Raw genomic sequence first — 27,813 nt, 5'->3', positions numbered from 1 at the left:
AAGCAGGGATTATAACAGATCAGGCAAAGGTGAGCTCAGATGGTCCAGAGTTAGCAGGGTTCAAGACAATAAGCAATTAGGTGGAACTCAAGGCAGCCCCAAGCAATAAAGTGCAAAGAAGTAGCAATAGATTAGGCAAAAGATAGAAACTGATAGTCTTGATTTAGCACAGTCGAATTGTTAAAACATGTGCAGCCATCCCCAGTTCCTTTGCCCATCCTAAGATATCACAATCTTAAGGCACTTTCACCAAACTGCTCTCCCTGCTAAGAAGGCTCTCCCCAGCTTATCAGTGTAGCTTTATGTGAGGCTTTTCTGACACCATCCCTAAAGCAAGACACTTTAGGTTTAAATGGACATCAACTCATTAATTAAATCCCTGTGTGATCCCTGTGCAAGGGAATCCTCTACACAGGTCCATGAGCTTTGTGTTAGGTGCTGTAAGGGATTTAAAAAAAAAAGTCAATAGTCTTTACCCTCAAGGAATTAATATTCCAGGAGAGATAAGACATAGGCTTAGAGACTTACAGCTGGAAAAGATCTTTGAGTCCAATATCCTTTTTTTATAAATGAAATGGAAGCCAAAGAAGGCAAATGAGTTGTCCAGGGTTAAATAGCTAGCAAGTGTCCAAGGCAGAATTTGAATCCAGATAGTTCTAACTCTATTATCCTATCTATTTCCTAATTCAGGGGGAGAGGATCCATGTCTTCAGAGAATTTGCTTTATCATATCTAGGTGGTACAGTTCATAGAATCACAGAATCTCTGAATTGGAAGGGACCTCAGTGATCACTAAGTCCAATATGTATCTGAGCGACACTCTACCCAACATAGCCAGCAAGTTGTCACTTAGTCTTTCCTCAAGACCTCAAGAAGGCGAGGGAACCCATCATCTCCCAAAACATTCCATTCTATTTTGAGATAGCTCTAATCATTAGAGTATTTTTCCTTTCAACAAGCCTAGATTTCCCTCTCTGAAACTTACTCTTATTGCTCCTATTGTGTTCTTAGGCCAGAGAGTATGGTGTTGTGGAAGAAACACTTGGTCTGGAATTAAGAGGACCTAAGTTTAAATCCTGCCTCTGATACTACCTGTGTGATGAGCAAATTAATTAGCCTCCCTGGGTCTTAGTTTCTTCCTCTATAGAATAAGGCGGTAGGACTAGAAGGCTTCCGAATGTCCTTCTAAATCTATGGTCTTATGAAGTCAAATCCCTTTTGACCACACCAGCCCTCTAGAGATTGGAAGATAGCTATCGTGTCTCTCTTGAGTCATCTCTTCTCTAGACTAGACACCCCCAGTTATTTTACCCATTCTAATATGCCGCATTTAAAGGCCCCATCATCTTACTACTCTCCAATTTATCAATGTTCTTCAAAAACATGGTACCCAGAACCAAACATAATACTTCAAATGTAGTTTGAATGCAACAGAGTACAATGACGCTTACCTCCCTAGTCCAGGACACTCTGCCTCTCAATTCAATCTATGATTGCATAGCTTTTGGCTGGCATATCACACTGTTTGACTCATTCTGAACTTGCAAAATACCCACTCAAATACCTTAAATTCTTCATCTGAAATGCCATTTTGGGGGAATTTTTTCCCTTAGCAATGTTGGCCTTGGTTCTGATGTGCTTTTGATTAGACTGTGAGCTCCTTGAGAACAGGGACTCTTTTTACCTCTCTTTGTATACTCAACACTTAGCACAGTGCCTGGCACAAAGTTGGTGCTTAATAAATGTTTATTGACTGATTTAAAAAGCCTTTTTTTTTCTATGACACATTATACGTATTCCTATCTCCTTGGTGTTTCATGTGCCATTTGCTGGGAAGGGAAGAGAGAACTAGTGTAACCAAGAAGGACAGTTAAGCAAAACAAAAGTGACACCTTGACCATATCGAACAACATATGCCTCCTTAGGTATAGTCAACTAACTATAGGTGAAGGTCTGCTCTTTACAAAGAAGAGTAAGGTTGGTTTCATCAGTTGTCTGATCTTTGCACTGATGGTTATTTTCCTTTCCATTATTGTATTCATTGATATTCTCATGTTTCTTCTTACTTTGCTGTGTATCACTTTATTTAAATATCAATGAATAAGCATGTATTAAATGCCTACTATGAGCTAGGCACTATGGATACAAATACAAAGAATGAAACAATCTCAAATATATACATATACTTGTGTATATATACATGCATGCAGAATAGATAAAAAGTGAATAAATGCAAATAAATGTAAAGTAAATACAATAGATTTATGCTCACAAATTTCTCTGAATTCTTCATAATTGTCATTCCTTATGGCACAAAAATGTTCTATTATTCATATACCACAGGCATCCACTTTGTTTCTAATTTCTTGCTGCCACAAAAAGTTTTGCTCTAAAAATTTGGGGAACTTCCCCTTTGTCTTGAGATTAATTGCCCAGTAGTGGTATTCCTGGGCCAAAGGAAATTCTATATATTTTTCAAGGCCCAGTTTAAGTTCCATTTCCTTAATGAAGTGTCTGTTAACTACTCCAGGACACATTTATCTGTCCCTACCCTCAAGTTTCTAATGGTTATAAGCCAAACCACCCAATTAAGCCTTTAAATACAATTAAGTTTTTGCATTTTGCTGCAATTGTTATATATGTGTTTGTCTTGTCTTCCCAACTAGATTATAAACTCCTTTAAGCACAAGAATGTATGATGTCTTTTATTTCTTCTGCAACTCTAATCGCACCTATCAAAGCTCATTACAAGGGGCATTCATTAAATTCTTTTTGCTATAGCTGCTAAAATAAAGGCTAACTCAGTTCTTAGATTATATTGGAAATATCATGTCTAGATTACAGAAACTAATATTCTCATTGTGTACTTTTAACATGCTATATGGAATATCGTGTTTAGCAATGGGTAATACATTGTTAGAGGAACCTTGACAAATTAGAGATTATAGATCAGTATAGTGATTGATCTACAGACTGTTGTATTGAAGAAAAGTGGAAGGAACTGAAAACATTTAGCCTGGAGGAAAGAAAACTTAGGGGAAATGTGATAACAATCTTTAAATATTTAAAGAGAAAAACATATAAAGAGAATGAAAATATATTTTATATTGCTCCAGAATATAAATGAACCAGTGATAGAAGTAGGTTTTTGTTTAGTGTAAGAAAGAACTTTCTATCAACCAGTTTCAAGTCAACAAGGATTTTTGAAGTACTTACTCTGTACCAGGCACTGTGCTAAGCACTGGGAAGATAAATACAAGCAAAATAAAAACAGGCCCTGTCCTTTAGGAGGTTACATTTTTTTTAACCAAGAAATCAGTAAGCATTTATTAAATACATGTTTTTTACAAGCACTAGAGATACAAGGACAAAAGTGAAACAGTTCCTGCCCTCAAAGAGCTTTCAGTTTCTCTGAGGGAGATAGATAGCTTGTACATATATAGCCTTCATAAGATGGTGACGCTTGAATTGAGCCTTAAAAGAAGCTAGGAATTCTAAAAGGTAGAAATGAACAGGGAATGAAGACTTATGTGGGAGATAGGAGTTACTTGAGGAACACAACCATTTAAGCTGTGTATTGGCTGAAAGAGGCTAATTGTAAACTAAGGCTAGAAAAGTTACCACAGGTTCCTGGTTATGAAGGTTTCCTAATGCCAAACAGAGGTAACTGGGAGCCACTGAAATTATCATTGAGGAGGGGAGTGACATGATTGGATCTGCAAATTAGGAAAATCACTTGTTAGTGATGTTTGGCTCTTCATGGATGATGGATTGGAATCGGGAGTCAGGCAGACCATCTGAGGATGACACTTCCTTTGTGAACTTGGGTGACTAAAAAGATGGTAATGCCCTCAGCAGTGTTCAGGAAGTTTGAAATAGGGGTGAATTTTGGAAGAAAGATAATTCTGTTTTAGACTTAATTGAGTTTGAGATGCTTATGGAACATCCTGTTTCAAATAGTCAATAGCCAATTGATGATGCTTGACTAGAGCTCAGGAGGGAGACCAGGGCTGGACATTTTGTCATCAGCATGGGGATAATTAAACCTACGTAAGCTAATGAAATCATGAGAGTATATAGAGAGAAAAGGTTCAGGACAAAGCCTTGAGGTACACCCATAGTTGGGGAGGACGATATGGATGATGATACAACAAAGGAGACCAAGGAATGGTCAGACAGATAAGAAGAGAAATGAGAGAGCACCATCACAAAAACCCAGAGAAGAGAGAATATTTAGCTGGAGGTGGTCAACAGTGTCCAATGCTGGGGGCAGCTAGGGGACGTAGTGGATAGAGCATCATCCCTGAAGTCAGGAGGACCTGAGTTCAAATCTGGCCTCAGACTAAACACTTGACACTTACTAGCTGTGTGACTCTAGGCAAGTCACTTAACCGCAATAGCCTAAAACAAACAAAAATTAAAAAATAATGTCCAATGCTGCAGAGAGGTCAAGAAGGATGATGACTGAGAAATAGTTACCAGATTTGTCAATTAAGAGATCACTGGAAATCGGTAATTTAAGATCAGATCCTTCTAGCTTGGTTGTAATATGGCCTTGGCTTAACTTGTGTAAGTCTCAGTTTTCTCATAGTCTTTTGAAAATCCTATAATCAGCATCTCTTCCTTTTGGTTGGGAGGAGGGGCAGAGAGGGAGTTGGAGACCTCGATTTGACCACCACGTGGTGTTTCAAGCCCCATGTCCTTCCCTCTGCTGTAGAGTAGGACCGGGGGTTTGGGGGTTGGGGGGTGGGGATGGGAAGATGCGGCCTTGCCCTGCGGATTCAAGGCCTTTGTGCCCCACCCTCTTCCCGCCCCAGGGCCATGCCTCTGCCTCACCTGCCCTCTGGCCCTTGTGTCCAGCAGCCTACTGCCTCCTCTCACAGGGGGCTCAGCCTGGAGGCAAAGGGGTTTTGAGATTTTGCAGGTAATAGAAAACAAGTCCTTGGAAGGAGGAGTGCTCCCCAGGGCCGAGGTGGCTTTTTATCTAGAATTCACAAAGCTGGACTCTCTGAGTCAGGCTGAGGGGCCTCGAGTCCCTAGGCCACCGCTGAGAGCGGGGCTCCCCGGAACAGAAGAGATTACATTTTAACGGGGAATATAAAAAACACATAAAAGGAAGTAGAAAGGGAGTAGGGAGAAAACACATAAAAACAAGCCACCAGGAAGATAACCTGGTGCTGGAGAAGATTAGAACTGTTCAGCCTGGTAGGAAGTGAAGAGATGGCCCATCTGGGTGCCCCTTTTAAATAGAGGCTCTGGCAAGAGCCTGTCCAATCAGAGGGAAGGACCCTAGGAACAGAGAGTGCTTCTGAGGTGTGATTTCCATGGTTGCTATAAAAATAATTTTTTCATTGAATGGGAAGTTGGACAAAGTGAACCTTTCTGGGCCCCAGTTTCTTTATCTGTAAAATGTGTTAGCTTTACATAAAGCAAAATATTTCTAAGGTTGCTTCTAACCCTAAATCATCTGATCCTGTGGTCTTTAAATTCTTTTACAACTTAGGGACTCCATGGTTAATTAACAGAAAGTGAGTTGTTAGTGAGGAGACCATGTGATGTTAGCTAATGATTGATTTTAATATGCATAATAGAGTTTATTACTGTTTATTCCTGTAGCATTTTGATCTTTTAAGATCAATGTTTTATTCAGTTTCTAGAAATTTTACTAGGGGATAATTAGTTAATGTGTAGTTGAGTTTTACTGTTATATTACATTTTGTATCTAATGTTGCTATTACTGTATTACTCTCTATTTTATAAAATTTGGTAGTATAATAAGAATCAATGGGCCTTAAAATGTTCATTAAAATAAGTCTTGTGGATAGGACCTTTGATTTCACTGATATAGGGAACTTCTAGATGAGGAAATTCTACCAATGCAAGTCAGTCTATACCTATATTTCATAGCGTATTGAATTGCCTAGAATACTGAAGGGTTAAATAACTTATCCAGCACTACAGAGCCTGAAAATGTCTGAAGCTAAGTTGAACTCATTTAGGTCTTCCTAGCACCAAGGCCAGCACTCCATCTATTATGCTATGCTACAGTAAGTGTTAAGTAGATGAAAAATAAAAAATTATCCTGAGACTAGACTCAGCCATCCATTCTTTCAACATCTATTTATTAAACAGCCTTTGTATGCAAAATACTGTGCTAGCTACTGCGGGGTGAGGATGGTGTTAAGAAGTGATAAGGACTATTTTCTTCAGTGCTTACCTTTTTGATGAACTACGTTAGGGTATTTGTTTCTTAAAATATACATGTTGCTTACCTGATAAGTATTTTTTAAATTAGTGCTCATTGAATTAAGTGAAAAATGCCTGATTGTGTTGCTGTTGATGTTTAGATGTATTACATTTGAAAAGACAGCTATATTTCACATGTCTTTTCTGCAGAGCATTTCTGGGGCCCAAAGACCTTTTCCCTTATAAAGAATATAAAGATAAGTTTGGAAAGTCTAACAAAAGAAAAGGATTTAATGAAGGCTTATGGGAAATAGAAAATAATCCCAGAGTCAAGTTTACTGGATACCAGGTAAAGAATTTATATTATTTTCCTTCATATCTCATCTCTTAGTTTTAGCTTTTATGCTGTAATGATTTTGTGCAGACATATATTCTTTCTGCTAATTGGTTGATTACCTACTAGGAACACAAACTCCAGAAGACCAGCTAAATGTTTTCAGTAAATAGTGCTCCTAATGCTGTGACTGACTATGACTTTAATGTGCAGGTTTCCATCATCAAAACTTGATTGGTCCCTTCAGAGTTAAAGCTTCTTCATCTGATCATTGATGTTTAAGTGGCCACTGGAAGAAATTCTTTCTGCCAGACCTTTCTCTCCAGAGCCTTAAGAATAAGCCAAGCTGTTTCTAAGTAAAATGCCTAAAGTATAGCCATTTCTTATCACCATTTCCATGTGAGTATGTGTGTCTGTGGTACTTTGCACAATGTAATTAGCTGATCTTTTATTATTTTTCAGGCAATTCAGCAACAGAGCTCTTCTGAAACTGAGGGTGAAGGAGGCAATACTGCAGATGCCAGCAGTGAGGAGGAAGGTGATAGAGTAGAAGAAGATGGAAAAGGCAAAAGAAAGAATGAAAAAGCTGGCTCAAAACGGAAAAAATCGTACACTTCAAAGGTTACAGAGGAGCTTTTCCCATTGTAACTAATGTCACATGCATGATAAAAGGGCATACTCCCTTCTGGTCTACTTAGTCACCAGTAGGTGTTTACTGGGTGCCTACTCTATGTATAGCCCTGGGTTATACATATATTCTCTTTGCGGAATTCAAAAGATGCATAAAACATGGCCCTGCCAACCAGGAGTTGAAACTTTAGCTATAGAACAAGAGACTGTGTTTGTCATGCTACAGGAGTGTAAACTAATGAAATCCAACTTACCAGATGAGATAAGCTCAAATGACATTTTAGAAGCTGCAAGTAAGACAGTGCTTCAAAGTAGAGAGGTAGTGTCTAAATTGGTGGGCAAAGACAGGAGTGTTGTTATCTTATTGGGTTTATTATAATTGATTTGTCACACAGGTATAATTGAATACTTAATTTGTTCCGTTTAAATTCTGTTTGGTGCTTATGTAATAATAGGTTAGCTATATTTTAAGTATCTCTCACAAGTAAGTACTAAATGTTTTTCATCCCTCCATAGGCTCAGATCCTCAGCTATGAACTTCATTTCTAAACCCACGTATATTTATTTTGAATAGCTTATTATGGCTTAATTAACTCCTATATACTATTGGTGATACCTTAAATTGTATTCATTAGTTCATATTGCAAGATTAAGTGTAGTGCAGGTATGTATGACTGGAAATATCATTGTTTCATTTTATGATTGGTAAGACAACTCCTAATAAGGGAGCCTATGGTTGGAAAGAATCATATATTTACTCAGAAGTTACTAAGAAATATTTCAGTTCTATTGTTTTAAGCTCTTACTAAGAATTCTGAAAGATATAATGGCACATTAAGGTACATAAAGCACTTTCCTAACAGTAACCACCAATGAGGCAAGTAGTGTGTTGCTATCCTCAGTGTACAAATGAGGAGACTGAGTTTCAGAAAGGTTAGGTGCATTTCCAAGAGTGACACAGCCAGAAAGAATTAGAAGTAGTGTTCAAACTCAGTGTCTCTCGACCCCAAGTCTAGTATTCTCTCCATTCTGCTGTTATGCCACATTGATACATGTTTAAATTCTTGGCCCACAATTAAAAATATAAGACACTACATTTATTCTTTATAAATTACAAAAAGAAAAAAAAATCACCCTATAAAATATTTAATGAACATTTAAGTGAGGGGAATGTTTATCTCCTATTCCATGTCACACACAGTCTTAACAGATATTTTAGTCATAGGTGATCTGTACCAGATATAATCCTAATAAAATTAGAACCTTTCCCTACCTATCAACTTAAGTCAGATGTAATCAGGTATCCAGAGAGAGGCATTGTGGCAAAGTAGATAGAGAGCCAGCCTCTGAGTCAGAAATCCCTGTGTTCAAGTTCTGTCTCAGAAACATACCAACTGTGTAAACAAAGGCAAGCCATTTTCATCACTTGGTGCCCCAGGAGACTGTAAAACTCTCTCTTCCAAGTATTTATTGATTTGTATTGATAGAGGAAGCATCTTCACTGGGAGAGCCTCCATCAATCAAATCATAGGTTTGGTCTAAAAAAAAAAAAGCTAAACATGATAGGAACATGTTCTGTTGTGAGTGGGGTGAGGAGGGAAGAAGTACTGATCTACCTAAATTTGGCTCCAAAGTGATTAGAGGTTATCATCATTTTTCTCTCCAGTTAATGTGAACCAAAGATCATACGTTATGTGATCAGAATGCCCTAGCCTCAATTCAGATTTGGAAAATTCTGATTTTCCCAAATGCCTTTTAAAGCTTATTGTATATGCTGTTTTCTCACATTTGGTCTTTTATTACAAAGTGGTCCTCTTTGGCACTATTGGACATTTGAGATGTGTGTGTGTGTGTGTGTGTGTGTGTGTGTGTGTGTGTGTGTGTGTGTTTTGCATAGGCAGTCAGGGTTAAGTGACTTGCCCAGGGTCGCACAGCTAGTAAGTGTCAAGTGTCTGAGGTCAGATCTGAACTCTGGTCCTCCTGACTCCAAGGCCAGAGCTCTATCCACTGTGCCCCATTTGCTATATTTTCAAAATTATCTTTTCTTTATTTACTAGGAGAATAAAAAATGTTTCTTTTTTCTTTATTGTAATAATTTCTAAATTATCTAAATGTGGATAAATATGGATAATCAGATCTCTGATTATATATGTAAATATATTTAAACTCTGTCATCTAATGTGAAAATCACCCAGTTTTAGCCTAATTATAATTTCCATTTTGGGCTTGATTAGTTGATTCGGTTAAGTAAAATAGAATCTTGTACAGAATTTAAGTGAACAGTATTTCTCTTGATTCAGTTATATTTTGTGTCTTTATATCTATCAAGTGATTTTTTTCTCTTCAGAAATTACACTTTTTTTTATTGGTTGTGTGGCTAAGCACCAATTTGCTGATCCATTTCAGAGACTTTTTCAGTGACTAAATCACTTTTATCTAACAACACAGTGAGGGGACTGATAAATCCTTAAAAGAAAAGTGTTATAGAGATGTTAAGTGGTACTTTTTCCTTTAAGGTATATTAGTATAGACCTACTTATTAGTGAATTCATGGTTATTCAGTTAAACAGCTCTGGCTGGAAAGCCATTAAAAATTCAGACTTTAGCAATTTCTTACTTTCTCCTACTCTGTTTTCAAGTACTTAATGACAGGAGAATAGGACTCATCTACCAGCATGATCCTCGGTTTTTAAGTAGGTATAATTGAAATTATTAAAGTTCGTTATGTTAGTAGTTTTTAACAATTAGTTTTTCTAATGCTGTTCTCACAGTGTATCTTTTGGTGCTTAATCACCAAAGTTTAAAGTTTTGTCATAGTGACAAAAGTAGAAATGACAAAAATAGAATACTATCTATTCCATTAATGTAACCCAAAAGGAGATTTCATTCAAATAGCCATATTCTGTTTCCCCTTACGGAAAAATTTTCTACTAGAGTCAGTGGCTAACTTAATAGGCTATCTGTTCTGGTTGCATGTTTGCAATGTATTCTGAATTCACAAACTGTTCTGAGCTTCAAGTTGAGAATTGTAGTGCTTTGAGACCTGAGAGATCATTTAGTCCAGTCCCTTACTTTCTAAATGATGAAAGTAAGTCCAAGAAAGGTTGAATGACTCTCCCAAGGTCATTAGATGGTAGTCATTCCAGTACTATATAAAGCTCATTTCCCCCCTGACTCCCAGCTTCATTTTTCCTGCTGCATTGCATTGCATCAAAGAAAGCCTCTCAAGCAGTGAATTGCCCCAATGATAGAGAAGACTTTTTGGTGCCACATTTGATGGGCTTCTCTTGCTTTCTAACTTGAATTTTAGCTTTTGACTCTGTTTTTTTTTAACGTGTCTAAACTTTTAGAAATCCTCTAAGCAGTCACGGAAATCTCCAGCAGATGAAGATGACAAGGACTGCAAAGAGGAAGAAAATAAGAGCGGCTCTGAGGCTGGAGATGCAGGCAATGACACAAGAAACACGTCTTCAGACTTGCAGAAAACCAGTGAAGGGGTAATTCTGTGCTTATACTATTCTCTTACTTTCCATTGCATTAGAAATCCTTTTGCTGGAGAATCAGGGCCCTTCTGTCAATGATATTCCTACCAGCAGCAAAATCTAAAGGAGTATTAGGCACAATAAATATTGCTAAATAGTGAAATGCACAACTGTTCTTAAATGTGGGCACAGATACCTCCCCAGAGTATTATCCTGAGTTCAGAGAGCCTGAGGACAGAAATTAGCTTGATGGGTAGTGTACCTGATGATTGGAACTTGGCACCATATTTACATATTATTTCTTAAAGGAAGGTGTTAAATGCTTCAAAGATACATTGAAATTGATAAGTACCACTTGAAATCTGACAGCAGTATTTCTCTTAATTAAATTAAATATCAGTATATTAAATTTTCAGTAGTATAACTAAAACAGCATTATGGCTGATTCTTCTCTCAGAATTTATCAGCTATACATGGGAACAGGCTTTTTTACATTATCTTTCTTGAATAGATATGAAACTTATGCTAATTTCTGAAGTCAGAAGACTTCCACCTTTGTAGGAATATTGCTGAGAAGGAAAATTTGTTCATAGGAATTTTCCAGCTGTCTGTTCTATTGTTCTGCCTTGAGACATTAGTTGGTAACCATTTTAAAACAGTAAGATTAATTGGCCATGAGATGGCACTATTTGTATACTACTGAAGTATAGGTCCGTGTAGTTACGGTGCTGCACGGTTTATTATTATCACAGTACTATTAAGTTCTAATTTCAGTTGCACTCTTTCTCAGACTTAATTTAGCAGAGCTGATATATTTCAGTGAGGCAGAAAAGCATTTCAGATTACTATATCTCATAATAAAATTAGAGACAAAGGCAGAACTTAGCAGTTTCAGTGCTCCTCTCTCAGAGACCAGCTTGAAATGCACACTTAAAAAGGAAACATTGGATGTTTTGAGTAGCCCTGAAAGTATTAGAGGGTTAGGTTTGGATTTTTTTTAAAAAAAAGGATTCTCAAATTTTCTCTCAGAAATAAAAATATAAAATACAGCAGAGCCTCAAATGATTAAATAGAGCATATTGCAGAATAGTACTTATAGTTTAGTAACTCCTGCATATTTGGGGGAAAATAAATGGCCCTTTTGATGATTTTGAACTTTGCACAAGGTTTTGAATTTTAGGGGCCTTGTTAAGGGCCTAAACTCTGAATTCTGCTTGAGCGTCAGTTTTTGTTGTGGTGGTTGTGGTTGTTGCTTTGTTTCTTGATTCTTCTCAGCAAGTTTGAACCTCCTTGAATCTCTAAGAACTTATGCAAATCAGGCTGCTGCTGATGACCCCTGAACTGTCTTTTGCCCACCTAATTTCTGCAGAACTCACATTCTTCAAGCTGCTTATATTGGCTAAAACCATAGTTTTATGTAAAACCGACACTGAGCTGTTTTGGAAGAGGATTTAGGCATTCAGTAATGTAAAAACCTTCTGTTCTATTCATTCTCTTGGTTAGAAACAGCTGAGTGGCGCAGTGCATAATGTTGGACTTGGAGTCAAGAAGACCTGAGTTCAAAACCTGCAACACCCACTTAACTTCTTTATATCTCTGTTTCCTCATCTGTAAAATGGGGATAGATAGCACCTACCTCCGAGGATTATTGTGAAGATCAAAGAAATGATACATGTACAACATTTTATAAACCTTAAAGCATTATGTAAATGCTAGTTATTATTATTAATAATAATTTCTTAGACTATGTTAGTCCCCTTCTTTCTATAAGCCAGCCAGGAAATTGGCGGTTCTTACTAAATATATTCTATTCAAGCTACTATGTGGTACTTCCTGACAGAAGATTGTGTAGTTTTTCTAAAGGAAGAAGTTTATCGTAACAGGATTTTGTGTTGTTATACCTAAAGTGTTGGTTCCAAATGGACAATAGGAGTAGTTTTTCCTTAGGTGTGAGGAGAGCCATCCCACTTCAGTGGGATGACTAGAACTAAGATTGGAGCTAGAAAGAGTCATGTGCTTCTAGGTAGACAGGCCATTACTCCTAGAGGAAAACAACTAATGGCCATTTACCAAGGAGCCAAACTTCCTTTGTTCCTAAGTGAAGTGCATACTTTTTTTTAAACAGGACTTCCATGGAAATATCTGTCCCATCCCTATAGGAGTATGGGCATGAATTTGGCAACAGTGTGTAGGATAGACTGGGGTGGGGAGAAGCTTGAGGCAGAGAAATCAGTTAATTTGAGGAGCATCTAAGTGAATATTAAGGTCCACTAGTAGAAGAACAGGAGCTGGGGAGGAGAGAAAGACGGTGAGCCAGAGATTCAAAGGAGGCAGAAACCTGGGAGTTGTTATAATATAGCTACCATAACATGGGTCAAGTGGAAAATTTTGATTGAGTAGACTTCAAGAGACGAACAAACACTGCAAAGACACAATATATTCCTGCCTTGAGAAAGTATCTGTACTGGTAATTATGATGCAATTACTACTTGTGTTGCAGATATGCAAAGTTGATAAGGGACGGGCAGTCCTTGATGCCCTCATATTTGGTTATACATATCCATAATAACTCATTAAAGAAGGAAAGTTCTGCATGTCACCATGTCTCAAGATTGAATAGATTTGTATTGCTATTTATCAGAAAGGGACAGATGATGTATGGAAATAAAAAATAAAGGTCATCGTAGGTCATTCAAGATATCCACATCTTAGAGTTTCCCTCATTGATTTAGTATAAGTGGGATGGAGACAAGTGTCCTAATGATTGTTTGTGCCCACTTCAGTGGGATGACTAGGACTAAGATTGGAGCTAGAAAGAGTCATGTGCTTCTAGGTAGACAGTCCATTACTCCTAGAGGAAAACAACTAATGGCCATTTACCAAGGAGCCAAACTTCCTTTGTTCCTAAGTGAAGTGCATACTTTTTTTTAAACAGGGCTTCCATGGAAATATCTGTCCCATACCTATATACAGCATCCCCATTTGGGGTTTTCTTCACAAAAATACTGGAATGATTTGTCATTGCCTTCTCCAACTCATTTTACAGATGAGGAAACTAAGGCAAACAGAATTAAATGACTTGCCCAGGTCACACAGCTAGTGAGTGTCTGAGGTCTTATATGAACTCAGGAAAATGAATCTTCCTGACTCCAGGCCCATCACTCTATCCGCTACACCATCTAGCTGTCTTGTATACAGTATCTACAAAACCTTATGTCTAGACCCTATCTTCATATTTGCTATGAAGGATAGAGAGGTACCTAAAGACCCTACCAGCACCACCATATTCGCTAAGGCCCAAATCATTCAGGAATCTCTCCGTTACATCACCTAGCTGCCTTGTATACAGTATCTACAAAACCTTATCTCTAGACCCTATCTTTATATTTGCTATGAAGAATAGAGAGGTGCCTAAAGACCTTACCAGCACCACCATATTCACTAAGGCCCAAATCATTCAGGAATTTTAAAATTTTCTCCAGGATGCAAATGGATACTTAGTGGTAGTTACAGAATATGGAATTTGAGCAATTTGATCAGTGCTCTTATATTCCGATATATTTTCCCTCAAAAAATTTAAATTGCAACACATTCATACATGCCCATATGGTAAATTCTTGACTGTGTTTTCCCATAAGTTCACTGTAGTATATCTACCCAGTGTGTTCTCCTTAAATTGCATAAAAACACAATTGTGTAAATACAATGTAATTGTGTAAATACAGTGAAGAGCATGGGTTGTTCATCTGTTGTCCCTGACTCCTGCTTTGTTACTGACCTATCTTTTTTTTCCCTGATCATACATTTCTTTGTTGGCATCTTCTACATTGCTTCTCCTGTATAATTACTTGTTCATTGTGCATTGAGGCTTCTTCATGGCTACCATACTCCTCTCCATTGCCCTTTGGGCCACCCTGTGCTTCATTTCTTCAGATATTATAAATGTTCCATGAGTTGTGGCTATGCAGTATCACCAGAAAGAAGAACATTGATGTTAAAAAAGATAGGCCTTTATTTCACTGAGCAGCTTGATATTATTAAAGTAATTTTATAATTTCCCAAAGGCAATAATCCTATATTTCCTCTGCCTGTTCCATTCTGGGTCCAACCCATTACGTACTTTCAGTCCCTGAACAAGATATAAATATACTGATAGAGAAGTTCTGTGTCTATTGTCCATACAGTTGCACACCATAGTCTGGATAAGAGGGGTTTTATTTTCTGATGTGAATAGTTAGAACAGGCTTTTCTGAGTGGTCCTGAATCTCATGTAGGATGTTTTACAATGTACATGGGCTTGATGAAAAACCCATGATGTCATCCACCCACAAACAGTGAAATGCTATGCCTTTAAGTAAATAAAAGTAATCCCTTTTGTATGTTCATATACCATCTTTGCTTAGAGAGGATGTTCTTCCACTCTATTCTAGAAAGTAGGAAGATGGGGATTTTATCTGTTAATACAGATGGCGTTTAAAAAGGTACTTCTTACCCTAAATCTAGGTAACTGTATGTTCAGAAATCCTCTCTTAATCTCCAACAATATGAATTTAGTAACAGAAGTCCAGTATATAATCTTTTTTTTTAAATTTCATTTTATTTTTTGTTAATTTTTAACATTCATTTTTTAAATTTTGAGTTCCAAAATCTTTCCTTCCCCTCCGTGCCTCTCCTCCCCACTGAGAAGGCAAACAATATTATACCCATTATACATGTGAAATTGTGTAAAACAGTTCCATATTAACCATGTTGCAAAAAAAGCAAAAAATGAAAAAAGTGAAAAATATGTTTCAATCTGCACTCATAGTTCATCAGTCCTCTCCTTGGAGGTAGATAGCATTTTTCATCATGAGTCATTTGGAATTCTCATGGATTATTCTATTGATCAGAGTAGCTAAGTCTTTCACAGTTGATCATCATTGCAATTTTGCTGTTACTGTTTACAACAATCTCCTGATTCTGCTCATCAGTCCATGTAAGTCTTCCCAGCTTTTTCTGAAACCATCTGGCTCATCATTTCTTATAGCATAATAATATTCCATCACATTCATATACCACGACTTGTTTAGCCATTCCCCAGTTGATGGACATCCCCTCAGTTTCCAATTCTTTGCCAGCACAAAAAAGAGCTGCTATAAATATTTTTGTTCATATAGATCCTTTTCCTTTTTCTTTTATTTTTTTTTTGGGAAAAACCTAGTAGCAGTATTGTTAGGTCAAAGGGTATGCATGGTTTTATAGCCCTTTATGCGTAGTATCAAATTGTTCTCCAGAATAGTTGAACCAGTTCATAGCTCCATCAGCATGCATTAGTATATCTATTTTTCCATATCCCCTCTAGCATTTGTCATTTTCCATTTCTGTCATGTTAGCCAATCTGATAGATATGAGGTAGTACCTCAGATTTGTTTTATTTTGCATTTCTCTAATTATTAATGGTTAGAAGCATTTTTATATAGGACTATCATTAGCTTTGATTTCTTCTTCTGAAAATTGCATGTTTATATCCTTTGATATGAATTTATCAATTGGGGAATGGCTCTTATTTTTTATAAATTTGTCTTAATTCCCTATATATTTGAGAAATGTGACCTTTAACAGAGAAATTTACTGTAATATTTTCCCAGTTTCCTGCTTTTCTTCTAAAAACCGATGTCGGTAACTAATGTGAAAATATGTTTAATATGAATGTACACATTTAGCTTATATCAGATTGCACGCTGTCTTGGGGTGGGGGAGGAGAGGGAGGAGGAGAAAATTTGGACCTCAAAATCCTATGAACGTAAATGTTGAAAACTAAAAATAAATAAATAAAGTATTGAAAAAAATAAAAACATCATCCAAACAAGTGACTTGGGGAGAAAAAAAAAGAACACTGATAACATTTTCACATATAAGAAGTAAATAATTTGACCTTAAAAAATAAAAACAATGTTGGTTTTGTTTGTGCAAAACCTCTTTTATGTAATCAAAATTATTCTTCTTACCTCCTATAATCCTCCTTATTGCTTATTTGGTCATAAACCTTCCTTTATCCATAGATCTGACAGGTAAATTTTTCCATGCTCCCCTAATTTGCTTATGATAGCCCCCTTTGGGTCTAAGTCATGTATCCCTTTTGAGCTTATCTTTGTATACAGTCTGAGGTATTGGTCAATGCCTAGTTTCTGCCAAACTGCTTTCTAGTTTTCTTAGCAGTTTTTGTCAAAGTTCCAGATAGATCACTGATGCACGTTGGTGCAGTTTTGTCTAGCTCCAAAAGCTGGGACCTATTGGGTTTATTAAATGCTAGGTTACTGTGATAATTTACTACTGTATATTGTATACCTAATTAACTCAGTATATAATATTGAGGGATTTCACTTTTGGAGCATCCCTATATTGTTTGGGCTTTGTGTGACTCTTTAGCTATCCTCAGCTGTTGTACCAACCATCTTGATCCAGACCATACCGTCTTTCCCTTTGGCTCGGAAGGCTGCCACAAAGAGTGAGGATGGGGCCCTCAACAGAGAGGTAACTAGATTAGCTGGGGGCCAGGAATCCCTAATGAGGGATATATCACCCCTGTCTCTGGCTGACTTTTCTGCTTCACTGTCACAGAGAGCAGAATGTTGTTACAACCCACCTGAGTTGTTTGGTGGTTAGGGGATAGGGAATCTTATCAAGGAATGTACCCTAAAGTTGATTTCCCTTTCACTCATTCTGGTCAGAAATTGCTTATAGAAGAGAAATAGCCAGCATCCAACTGGAAGAATATAGGCAGGAACCTCTGAACCGAAACTAACTAGTTCTAAGTTTTGGATCAGTCTCAAAGTCATTTGCTTGCCAGAGGAAGAGCCAAAATTAGAGAGAACGCTAGGATCTCTAAGCAAGGTGAAGGGTCTGTATCTGTACAGCCTCCCAGGGGCCCCCGAACCCCAGAGATGGCAGCAGTGGAGAGAAGTTCCTGTTCCAAGGAGAGCAGTAAGGGACAGAGACATGGTTTAGAATAGCAGATGTGGTCCTGCCCCAAATAACTGAGAGCTGTGCAAGCTATGCAGGTCTGAAGTGAGGGAAGTTATTCCTCTTGCAACCCCAAGAACAGGAATTTTTTCAGTGGAGCCTAAACCACAAAATTTCTAGGAGAGGTACTACATCTATTGGCACTGATCCCTACAGCTCATAGGTCTCTCTACAAAGGGGTTTTCCTGACTCTGGAGCAACTCTGTTACTTCCCCTTTTGGGAGAGATTTTTTAAAATGTTATTTCTGCTTCTCATTTAAAAATTGTTATAGCTGTTACTCCTTGTTTTTTTTTAATTTTAACTTTATTGGAGTGGTGGTGGTGTGGCAGATCCTTTTGAGAACCAAGTCAGGAGTTAACCTAGAGGAATATTGTATAGTTATGTATTAAGTGTGGGGTGGGGTTGGGTATGGACCTAAGCACCAGAGCATCTCAGTTATGGGAGGTCTCTATCCTCTTACAAGGGATTATTGATTTGGGTTATAAATCAATGCTTATAAATTGTGGTGAGGTACTATTAAAAGGAATTTATATATGACTGAGGACTCTTTAAATGTTACATGAAGTACTAGGGAAGATATTTAGGAAAGAGGATTTCAGCAGGTACAGTAAGTTATCAAACACTGGGGAGGGCTTTTATGGTTGCCAGAAAGATATCCTCAACTTTGTCTGTATTCCAATGTGCCCTGAGGCACCCCAGGGTGATTTTCAGAGGCTGAAGGTTTTAACTAGAAGGAAGACTGAGTGGGTATGACCAGGAATAGCAGTGTCATTCCTTTGACAAAGAAGGCCTTTGTTGTGACTTTGTGTCTCTTGTAGGAACAGGTGCTCTGCCATAGAGATTTGTTTGATGGACCATTGGCTCCTTGTTGAAGATGATTGATAGAATTTGGGGATTGGAAGATGATTGGTTGAGTTGTTTGTAGTACAGACCTATACTACAGCCTAGGACTTGTGCTTTAAAAAGGGAGACCAAAAATAGGGAGGAGAACTGAACGTGGATAGATACAAAAGCTGAGAGAGCTTTACGCAGAGAGACTTGGGTCCTTAGTAAAGGAAGTGAAGCTTACGCATCCACACAGCTCCCAAGGAAACCTCTGATCACCCAGAATGACAGCTGTGGAGAGGCGGTGGTAGAACTGTGGGACGGAGAAACAATGGAGATCTTGGAGTGGTAACAACATGGCCCCAGGAGAGGAGGAGGCTTCAGAGCCTTAAAGATAACAGTAGCCAGGGAGAGTGGGAGAATGATGAAAGTTCCCAGACAGAGAAAAGGGAGTTTCTACACCAAGGAGAAGTAAACATGAGCCTTGTCTTTCACTAGTAGTGAGTTAGCTGTCCAGTGAGAAGGGAGTCCCAATCACCAGAGGCTCTATAACACTGGAGTACTGTAATAGGTCCCCCAAGCCAAGATGGCCCTTACCAAAGGTATGAGTTGCTTTGCTGTTTCATGTGCTCTGCTGGGAGTCCTTTCGGTCTTTTTTTTTTTTTTTGCATTTTCTGTGAGATAAAATAAAGATTATATTGGATATGTATCATTAACCTGAGTGCTTATATGGAAGGTTTTTACCTTTTCTATAAAGACCTAGACATAAACCAAGTTGTGTATTTCCTGGGAGTTGGAGTTGGAGCCAAAGGGTGATTTTATGGGAGGTTCCCCATGATTAAACCATGTCTTTGTAAAACCAGAGCTGGTATGAGGTCATAGAGGTTAAGCAAATAATTATGATGGTTTAAATTCCTTCACTTTAGGGTATTTTGCAACAATATTTTAATCATTTCCAGTTCATCTTTTTTTTCTTTTAGTTTAAAAAAATAATTTTGAAGGAAAATGTATTGTTAACTGAGGATTAAAATTAATTTCATTACATTTCAGTCTCATTCCAATTAGACAGTGTTAAATTAATAAAATTTTACCACAGATGAAGATAGCAGATACCTCTGCTTGCTTTTTATTATTATAATCATTATAAAAGTAGCTGAAAAACTTAATATCGACAACCATTTTGGTATCCCTGCAAGCCCAAATCCGTAATTCTCAATGAGGTCCCTTGTGTGATATTATAGAAAGGAAATTAGTAGAGCTCCTTTATCCATGGCTATTTTAGACCCTGCAGAAGATAGCCTACCAGTTGGTTAACAATTGTCTGTTTTCTGCCTCATGCCCCCTATGATGAGAAGGCAATAACTTATCTCAGGCTCAGTTAATGTATTCATTAATTTAGCCTTTTTACTTTTCATAGTGTTGATGTATAAGACCCCCATTAACCTACATTTACATAGTATTTTGAAGTTTACAAAACACTGTCTCTCACAACAACCTTGTAAAATTATTGAAGTGTTATTTTCCTCATTTCATAGATGAGGAAACTGAGGCTTAGAGACATTAAGTGATTTGTCCATGGCCGCACTGCTGTGAGTTCAGCATTGAATCCAAGTCCCATGCTGTTTCCATTGTATCATGATGCTTCCCTCTAAAAATAACACTTTACATTCATATAGAACTTGTGTAAAACTCTTTTCACATGCATTGTCTCATTCGATTATCACAGCTTCCCATTGAGATTGACAAGCCTGTCATCATTCTTATATTACAGATGGCAATATTAAAGCTCTGAGAGGTTTAATTAGTTATTCAGGGTCTTACAACCATTAAGTGTAAGAATAAGGGTTAGAACTCAGATCTCCTGCCTCTTGTTCCTGTGTTCTCTCTACTATATTACACTGTCACCCAAGCAAAAGGACATTATTTCTTAGTTTTTTCAAAATATATTCAATACTCGTGAAACTTTGTTAATTGAAAGTGACTACAGTAAATAAGTTCAAGCTGAATTCAGTAAGGAAATTTATCTTGGTAATATTTCAGTGTTATTACTGCTTAGATGTACTAAAATCCTGTGTTAGTGCAATTCTTCAGAGAGAATCATTATACCCTTGGGTCGGTATAATGATTTTACTAGGATCAGGGTTGGTTATCAAGGTTTATGTTTGATTTTGATTCTTCTGGATTTACTATGCATTCTATATATTGGTGTGGATAGTTTTTGACTGAGATCAAGGTACTGTGCTATATTTACACAAGTAAAGTCTTTGCAAATGGAAGAAGAAAAGTTATTAGGAAAAAATTAATTCTTACAGAGAAAAAACCTTCTCAAGAACTGGGATAACTGAATTCATATTCTGGTTCTGCCACTGATGAAGCAATATAAGCAAGTATCTCTACTGGAAAAAACAGATATACAAGACTGAGATTTAGAACTAGAAGGGGTCTTATAGGCCTCTTCATTTTACTTGTTCCTATTTAGACCAGGATTCTGTGAAGACCACGAATAAGGTAGCATAGGTGAAAATTAAATGTAGATATTAATGATCTCTTGATCAATAAACATATTTAATATGGAAAAACCTGAGTCTCTTTTGGATACTCTTTTAAATATTTGTGAAATTTAGGAATCACAAATTACATCAAAAGGTATTTTTCACTGGGTCCCTCAAATAGTATAATGAGTGATTTAGCTAGTACAAGCTGAAATAAATATGTAATTCAAAATGTGGGCCCAGTGAATATATTATAGAGTGATCATTTGAAATATATTTAGTACTTGGATTCGGGATTAGAAAAAAAGGTATTTTCTCTCTAATGATTAATTTTTCCAAACAACTAATCAAAAACTATCCACATCAATATATAGAATGCATAGTAAATTCAGAGGAGTCTCATAGGAATATAGATTTATAGCTTAAAGCAACCATGGAGATCAGAGAGTATTCTGGGCCAGGGTAAAGAAATGAAAGACTTGTAGATTATTCAGAAAGCCTTGCATCTGCACATCATGAATATTTTCTTCAAGAAAAGAGTTGGAAGGCACCAGATGTGGCAAGCACTGAACCACATCCAAAAAATCTGAAAATTATATCCCAACAAAAAAGAAATAATTGGTAACATGTAGGAGAGTAATTTCAAAATCAGTTTGGCTGTGTACAGTCAGATCATTGACTGGTTAAAGGTCTAAATTAGGGGTGGGGAACCTGTGAACTTGAGGCCATATGTGGCCCTCTAGGTCCTCAAATGTAGCTTTTTGAATCTGTTTGGATTCCATCAAAGGGTCAAATTTGAAGACCTAGAGGGCCACATGTGGCCTCGAGGCCCCAGGTTCCCCACCCCTGGAAATCAGGCGGAATAAAAAATTAAAATGAGAAAGAAAACACTAATTACAATAGCTCCAAATTGGTCAGTTTAAATAATTTGTTGACTTTAAAAATAAAGACATTGACTATAATGCCATTTCTTAGAAAACTTTTAATTGATAAAAAATGTCTGCTATAATGAAGAGGCCAAAGGAACCCAGGAAAAAAAAGCTTAGGCAATTACTACTTGACCTCCTTGCCAAGTGGAAAGATGTGGCAACCATGGGCAACATTGGTTTAGAGCACAAGCTCATTTGCAAAGCAATAGAGTAGAATGATGGAAAATTATAAGCAGTAAAGTGGCCATCACAAAACAATGTGAAGCTGTTACAAGGAAATGAACTTACAAAGAGCTTGGCACGCAAGGAGCTCAGCTAAAACAGATCATGAAGAGAACGTTTTTTGATGAAACTGAAAGAAGAGAGTGCTAAAACTAAGGAGATAAGGAAAAGTTTCCCTTAGGAAGTAGAATCTATGTTGAACTTGAAAGGAAGCTAAGGATTCTCTAACAAAGAGACACAAAATGGAACAGATCTGCTAGTGTTTTTCTATCATTTTATCATCATTATAATAGTAGTGGAATGACTGCATTTGAACACTCTCACCTGGATATCTTATATACTATGTAAGGAATTGGCAGTAGCTTTTAAGAAGAGAAAGGCAAAAAGAGCAACTAAATCCTGCATACAGAACTGGTGATACAATTTCAAAGCCACACAGGGATCATTTTAAAAGATGTCTCAAAGACATATCTTTGGGATATCTTTTTGGAGAGATTCCAAAAGAATATGAAAAAATCTCAAAAATTATTATTACCCCAAACAGGCAACCAAGAAGACATTAGTATTTATCATCGCGTTGCCTACTTTTTCACCTCTACAAAATTTTTTGTGTGAATGTTCTATGTATGTATTGAGTGTGTGCATGATGTAAATAAAGAAGGAATCAGGAAAACTCCTACAAATAACTTTGTACAGTCAATCACTTCTTCACAATCACATAAGTAAGAAGCATAGAAAATAAAAGATGAGCTTTTTATTGTTTGTTCTTGTTTAGTTGTTTTCAACTGTGTCTGGCTCTTCATGACCCCTTTTAGGGTTTTTTTGGCAAAGATACTGAAGTGGTTTGCCATTTCCTTCTCCAGCTCATTTTACAGATGAGGAAACTGAGGCAAACAGGGTGAAGTAATTTGCCCAGGGTCACACAGCTAGTAAGTATCTGAGGCTGTATTTGAACTCAGGTTTTCCTGACTCCAAGCCTAATGCTCTATGCACTGTGCCACATAGCAGTCATCACACACCTTGCTGTTAATGACAAATGGACTTTTACTTGGTAGAATAAAATAACAGCATTATAGGCTTTTCTAAGATCATAAAATAATCCTTACTAGATTTAACTACAGAGATAACTGTGTTCAGTAATCCTCTGATTATCACTTCAAGTGAGGCATAAAACAAGACACCTATGCTTGCGAGGTATATAGATTATCTTGATTCCATGAAAGATCCTGCAGACAACACAAATGGAGGAGGGATTTTTTATGGATGCTAAGGTCTTCCACATGCCCTTGCATGAAGATGGTATTTTGTTGATTGCATAAAGTCAGAGAAAAACTAGAGGGCCTCCTAGATGAAATCCATGGCCACTCAAAAGAGAATGGCTCAGCAATTCACATAGTAAAAACCAAATGGGTGAAGAATGCATATTGCTCAAATTATGACAGATAGTTAGAAGGATTAGCCCATTGAGTGTACTCCGCACTGAACATACCATCTGGAGTGTTGTGTCCAGTTCTGGATACAAAATTTTAGGACAGAAATTGAGGAACTGGAGAATATCTACAAGAGAATCATAAGATTGTATATTTAGAGCTGGAAGGAACCTTTATCATATTAATGCTAATGGGTAGAGCCAGTGGATTGAAGACTCATCTTCCTGAATTCAAATCTAGTCTCAGACATTTAATAGGTGTGTGCTCCCTGAGCAAGTCACTTAACTTCTGCCTGCCTCAGTTTCTTTATCTATAAAATAAGGTTAATAATAGCACCAAGCTCTCAGGGTTGTGAGGAACAAATGAAATACTTATAAAGTTCTTAGTATAGTGCCTAGGACATAGTAGGTACTATATAAATACTAGCTGTTATTATGCCTTGCAGTAGAGGAAGGGGTATGAAAATCACAAATCCTCTGAAATACTGAAGTATAAAATAGGCTTGTTTTGAATGACAGTTTTTATTTAACTTACTTATGAGTGCCTATTATATATTATTTTGTTTTCTGTATGTGAAAGTCACATATGTACAGTAAAATATTATGTAGTTCATAGTTTCATGATCAAACTGCCCCCCATTATTCTGAATTAGCTACATTTATTGCACATGATAGATTGATGGTAGCACAGAAATAAACCCTTAATTCAGCCACACTTTCAAAGGTTAGATTTTTAAATGTATAAAACCTCTATTTGTGCATAATATTTTGGTAAGCACATAAGATCATAGGATCATAGAGAGCTGGAAGGCCAGTTCAATAAAGATTTACTAAACAGCTACTATGTGCCAGATGCTGTGAACTCTGGGGATATTAAAAAAAAGATAAAAGACAGTCCTTCCTCTCAGGGAGTTCATAGTCTAACAGGGGGGAATGACATGCAAAACAGATAGGTACAAGCAAGCTACATACAGGATAAATTGGAAAACATCGACAGAATAAAGTCAACTAGAATTAAAGGGGACTGGAAAAGGCTTCCTGTTGAAGATGGGGTTTTACCTGGGACTTGAAAGAAGCCAGGGAAGTCAGGAGACAGAGACAAGGAAGGAGAGAATTCCAGACATGGAGGAATTCTAGGGAAAATGGTTGGTCTTAGGAGATGGAGTGTCTTATTCAAGGTGCAGGGGAGGTAAGGTATAAAAAGACTGGAAAAGTAGGGGGGGGAAGAAAGGTTATATGAAGGGTTCAAATACCAATTGGAGGATTTTATTTTTAATCTCAGGTGATAGGGATTCTCTGGAGTTTATTGAGCAGGGGTGGTGACATGGTCAGACTTTCTACTTTAGAAAGGGACCTTAGAGGTCATTAAGTTCAACCTCCTCATTTTAGAGATGAAGAAACTGAAACCCAGAGCTGTTAAATGACTTAGTATCACACAGCTTGTAACTGTCTGAGGCAAGATTCAAATTTAGGCCTTCATGACCTCAAGTAGAATGCCAAATCTGCTATACACGTTGAGCTTCTCATGGACAAATGCATTGTCTTGAAGTGGTTAAGACTACTACTACTGTTGTCATTTTATGTTAAATAGTAATATTTCGTTAGAAGGCCATAGGATGATATGATTCCAGGGCTTTCCAGGGCTTCAATTAAAAATTTAAACATTAACACAGCTTTCTTTGCATCTGTGTCCATATACTTTTTTGCTCTTCTCACAAAGGTTGTCTCAGAAATTATTATTAAATAAATTCGCTTTGGTTGATTAATAATTTGTAGTTATCTTAAGTCTTACTCCCCAGTTCCTCATCATACCATGGAGGTGGCTCTAAGTTCTGGGAAGCAATGCCAGCAGAGACCAATTTCTGACAGGTTCTGCTGTTCCATAAGGGCTTCAAAGTGCCCTGGTGATAGACCCTGTCAGCTTTCCAAGAACCAGCCTACAGAAGGTGTTGAGAAAGGCCTGTCACCAGTACCTTAGCCACCAGGAGACGAATTTTTTGCTATGGCAATGCAATTATTTTAATGATTTATATATATAAATATATATATGTATCCTTCCTTGAATGAAGAAAATTTAGTAGTCATATCCTCCCAAAGGCAAAACTTCCAAAGTACCTGTAAGCCTAATCTTATCTCTACTATTTTTGTTCACTAATAAATAAGTAGTTGTCTGTATCATGAAAAATCACAGACTGTGGGTGCTATTATTTGATATTCCTTCCCCCCTCCCCCACCTGCCCAGGTATAGATGAAAGGAAGCTAGGAGATGCACCCACTGTGGCCCTAAGGGAAAAGGAAATTTCATAACTTTTCCCCCTTATTCCTAAGGTTATTTTCAAATGGAAAGATTTCATAGGCTGTAGCTACATGTATCTTGTGTAATGAAGAGCTGAAGTAATTATGCAGGTAAATGTTTTTTGGCAAAAGGGCTTTGGTGATTGAATTAGCCACCTAATCGCCTGGGCTCTCCAATACACTTTTCATGTGAAAACACAGCCATAGTGTTGCGGGCTGAGAAGTTGAGAGGTTGTGACCCCTCAAAGCCTGAAGTACATGGGTCATCTGGAATGAATTCACAGACTCAAGCATTCTTTAAGCCAAGGTGGCTAAGTTTATTGTTACGCTTTTCAGCAGGCAAGGATTCTTAAAGGATTCTGCAACCTTAGATGTACAGTTAAAGTTTATATAGGATAAAATACAATAAAACATGTGCTAACTAGGTGATTCAGGGCGGGATGAGGGAGTGGTTAAGGAGTGGTCAGTTCTTAAAAGAACATGCCCTTCTTGTACCCACTGTGCAGGCATTTTACCCAGAGTTCACTAGGAAAAGCCCACAAGGGGGGCCACATGGAGGTGTGGTTTTAGGCCTGCTACGTCACTAAGTCAACTAGAGTTCAGGGTAACTGAGAGTTGTCGAGTCTGCCACCAATCAGTGTCTTGTTAGACAAGATAGATATGGGGAGTATACATATGTCTTAAGTCTAGAATACAGTTAATGAGGAGCCCAGGATGTAGATAATAAGGTAGGGCAGTAGGATAGTATAGTAGTGGGTAAGACTGTCTTTATGACCCAGTGCAAAGTCAGTTTAAACTAATAAATCCTTCAAGTGCTGTTTGGAACTGCACCAGGGAGAGAGATAAGGGTCTTGCTGGGACCCACTCATGAGTAACTGCTAAGCACAGGGTCCTTGGGCTGGGGAGAAACTGTCAGGAACAGTGTTTCTGAGGCTAGGGAGACATTAGGGTCCAAGTACAAGCACCCAAACATAAGCACCCAGGCACCACATCAATAGGGGGAGTATATTTCTACTAATGATAGAGAAAATAGTCGTTTGGAAATTATTCTGATTTTATTAAAATAGTATAAATTAAAGTTTTTAATTGGGCAAAATATGAAAGGATCACAAGTATTTCTCTTATAAAAAGTTGATTTCTAAATTCCATGTCAGTTCTTAAAAGTTTATATTGTGGATTTCTGCACTCTCCCCCCCAATTCATCTTTATTAATTCTATTTTGAAAAAGCAAGATACTTATATTTCTACGACCTCAACTTTTTTCTCCTGTTTCTCAAAACTACATGTTATAAGTTTTAGTGATTGTCAAAAATAATGTGTATATCCTTCAATTCATTATCTTTCTCACAGACCCTTCCCCTCTTCCAAACTTCCCTATTTCTGTTGAGGATACCGTTGTCCTCCATCCAGGCTTGCAAATTCAGTGTTATCTTCAGCTCCTTCTCACACACCTCATAAATTCAGGCCATTGCTAGATCTTCTTGTTTCTACTTTTATATCTCTCAGATGTATTTCTCTGTCTCTACATACACAGCCACAACCATAGTTCAGGCCCTTACTGCCTGCCTCACCTGACCAGAAGTCTCTCCCCTTTCCACCTTTTCATTCTTCTTACCTTTTGCCCCCCTCCATGCATTCTGTGATCCAACAGGTAGGCCCATTTACAGTTCCTTAAACATATCATCATCTCCAGCCTCCACGATGTTGAATTGGCTCTTCCCTCAACTAGGAATTCCTTGGACCTCCTCCCCCCACCTCTACCTTGTAGCTGCCCTGACTTCTTTTCAGATTCAACTCAAATCCCATCTTCTGTAGGAGGCTTTTGGTGGTTCCCCCAGCTTCCCCTCTCAAACTGCCTTTCATTCTCTCTCTTTGTACATGTTTGTGTGCATGTATATATGTATATGCATATGTATATATACATACATATTCACATGTGTGTATATATATGTATACATCTATTTGTCTGTCTGGTATATACCTAGT

General features: G+C 37.5%; 1 protein-coding gene across 1 annotated transcript in view; it reads left to right on the top strand.

Annotated features, from left to right (window-relative positions):
• The window catches only part of HDGFL3 (HDGF like 3), an 86,591-nt gene that overhangs the window by 54,842 nt on the left and 3,936 nt on the right, over window positions 1-27,813 (top strand). Inside the window, exons 3-5 of the mRNA XM_020966245.2 lie at window positions 6,397-6,535; window positions 6,983-7,141; window positions 10,501-10,647. Of these exons, the coding sequence (XP_020821904.1) occupies window positions 6,397-6,535; window positions 6,983-7,141; window positions 10,501-10,647 (445 nt within the window). The remainder of the gene's footprint in view (window positions 1-6,396; window positions 6,536-6,982; window positions 7,142-10,500; window positions 10,648-27,813) is intronic.

Source organism: Phascolarctos cinereus, unplaced genomic scaffold (assembly GCF_003287225.1).
Source record: "Phascolarctos cinereus isolate Bilbo 61053 unplaced genomic scaffold, phaCin_HiC Scaffold_3;HRSCAF=262, whole genome shotgun sequence".
In the NCBI taxonomy this organism is placed as follows: Eukaryota; Metazoa; Chordata; class Mammalia; order Diprotodontia; family Phascolarctidae; genus Phascolarctos; species Phascolarctos cinereus.
This window is presented reverse-complemented; position numbering and strand designations above follow the sequence as displayed.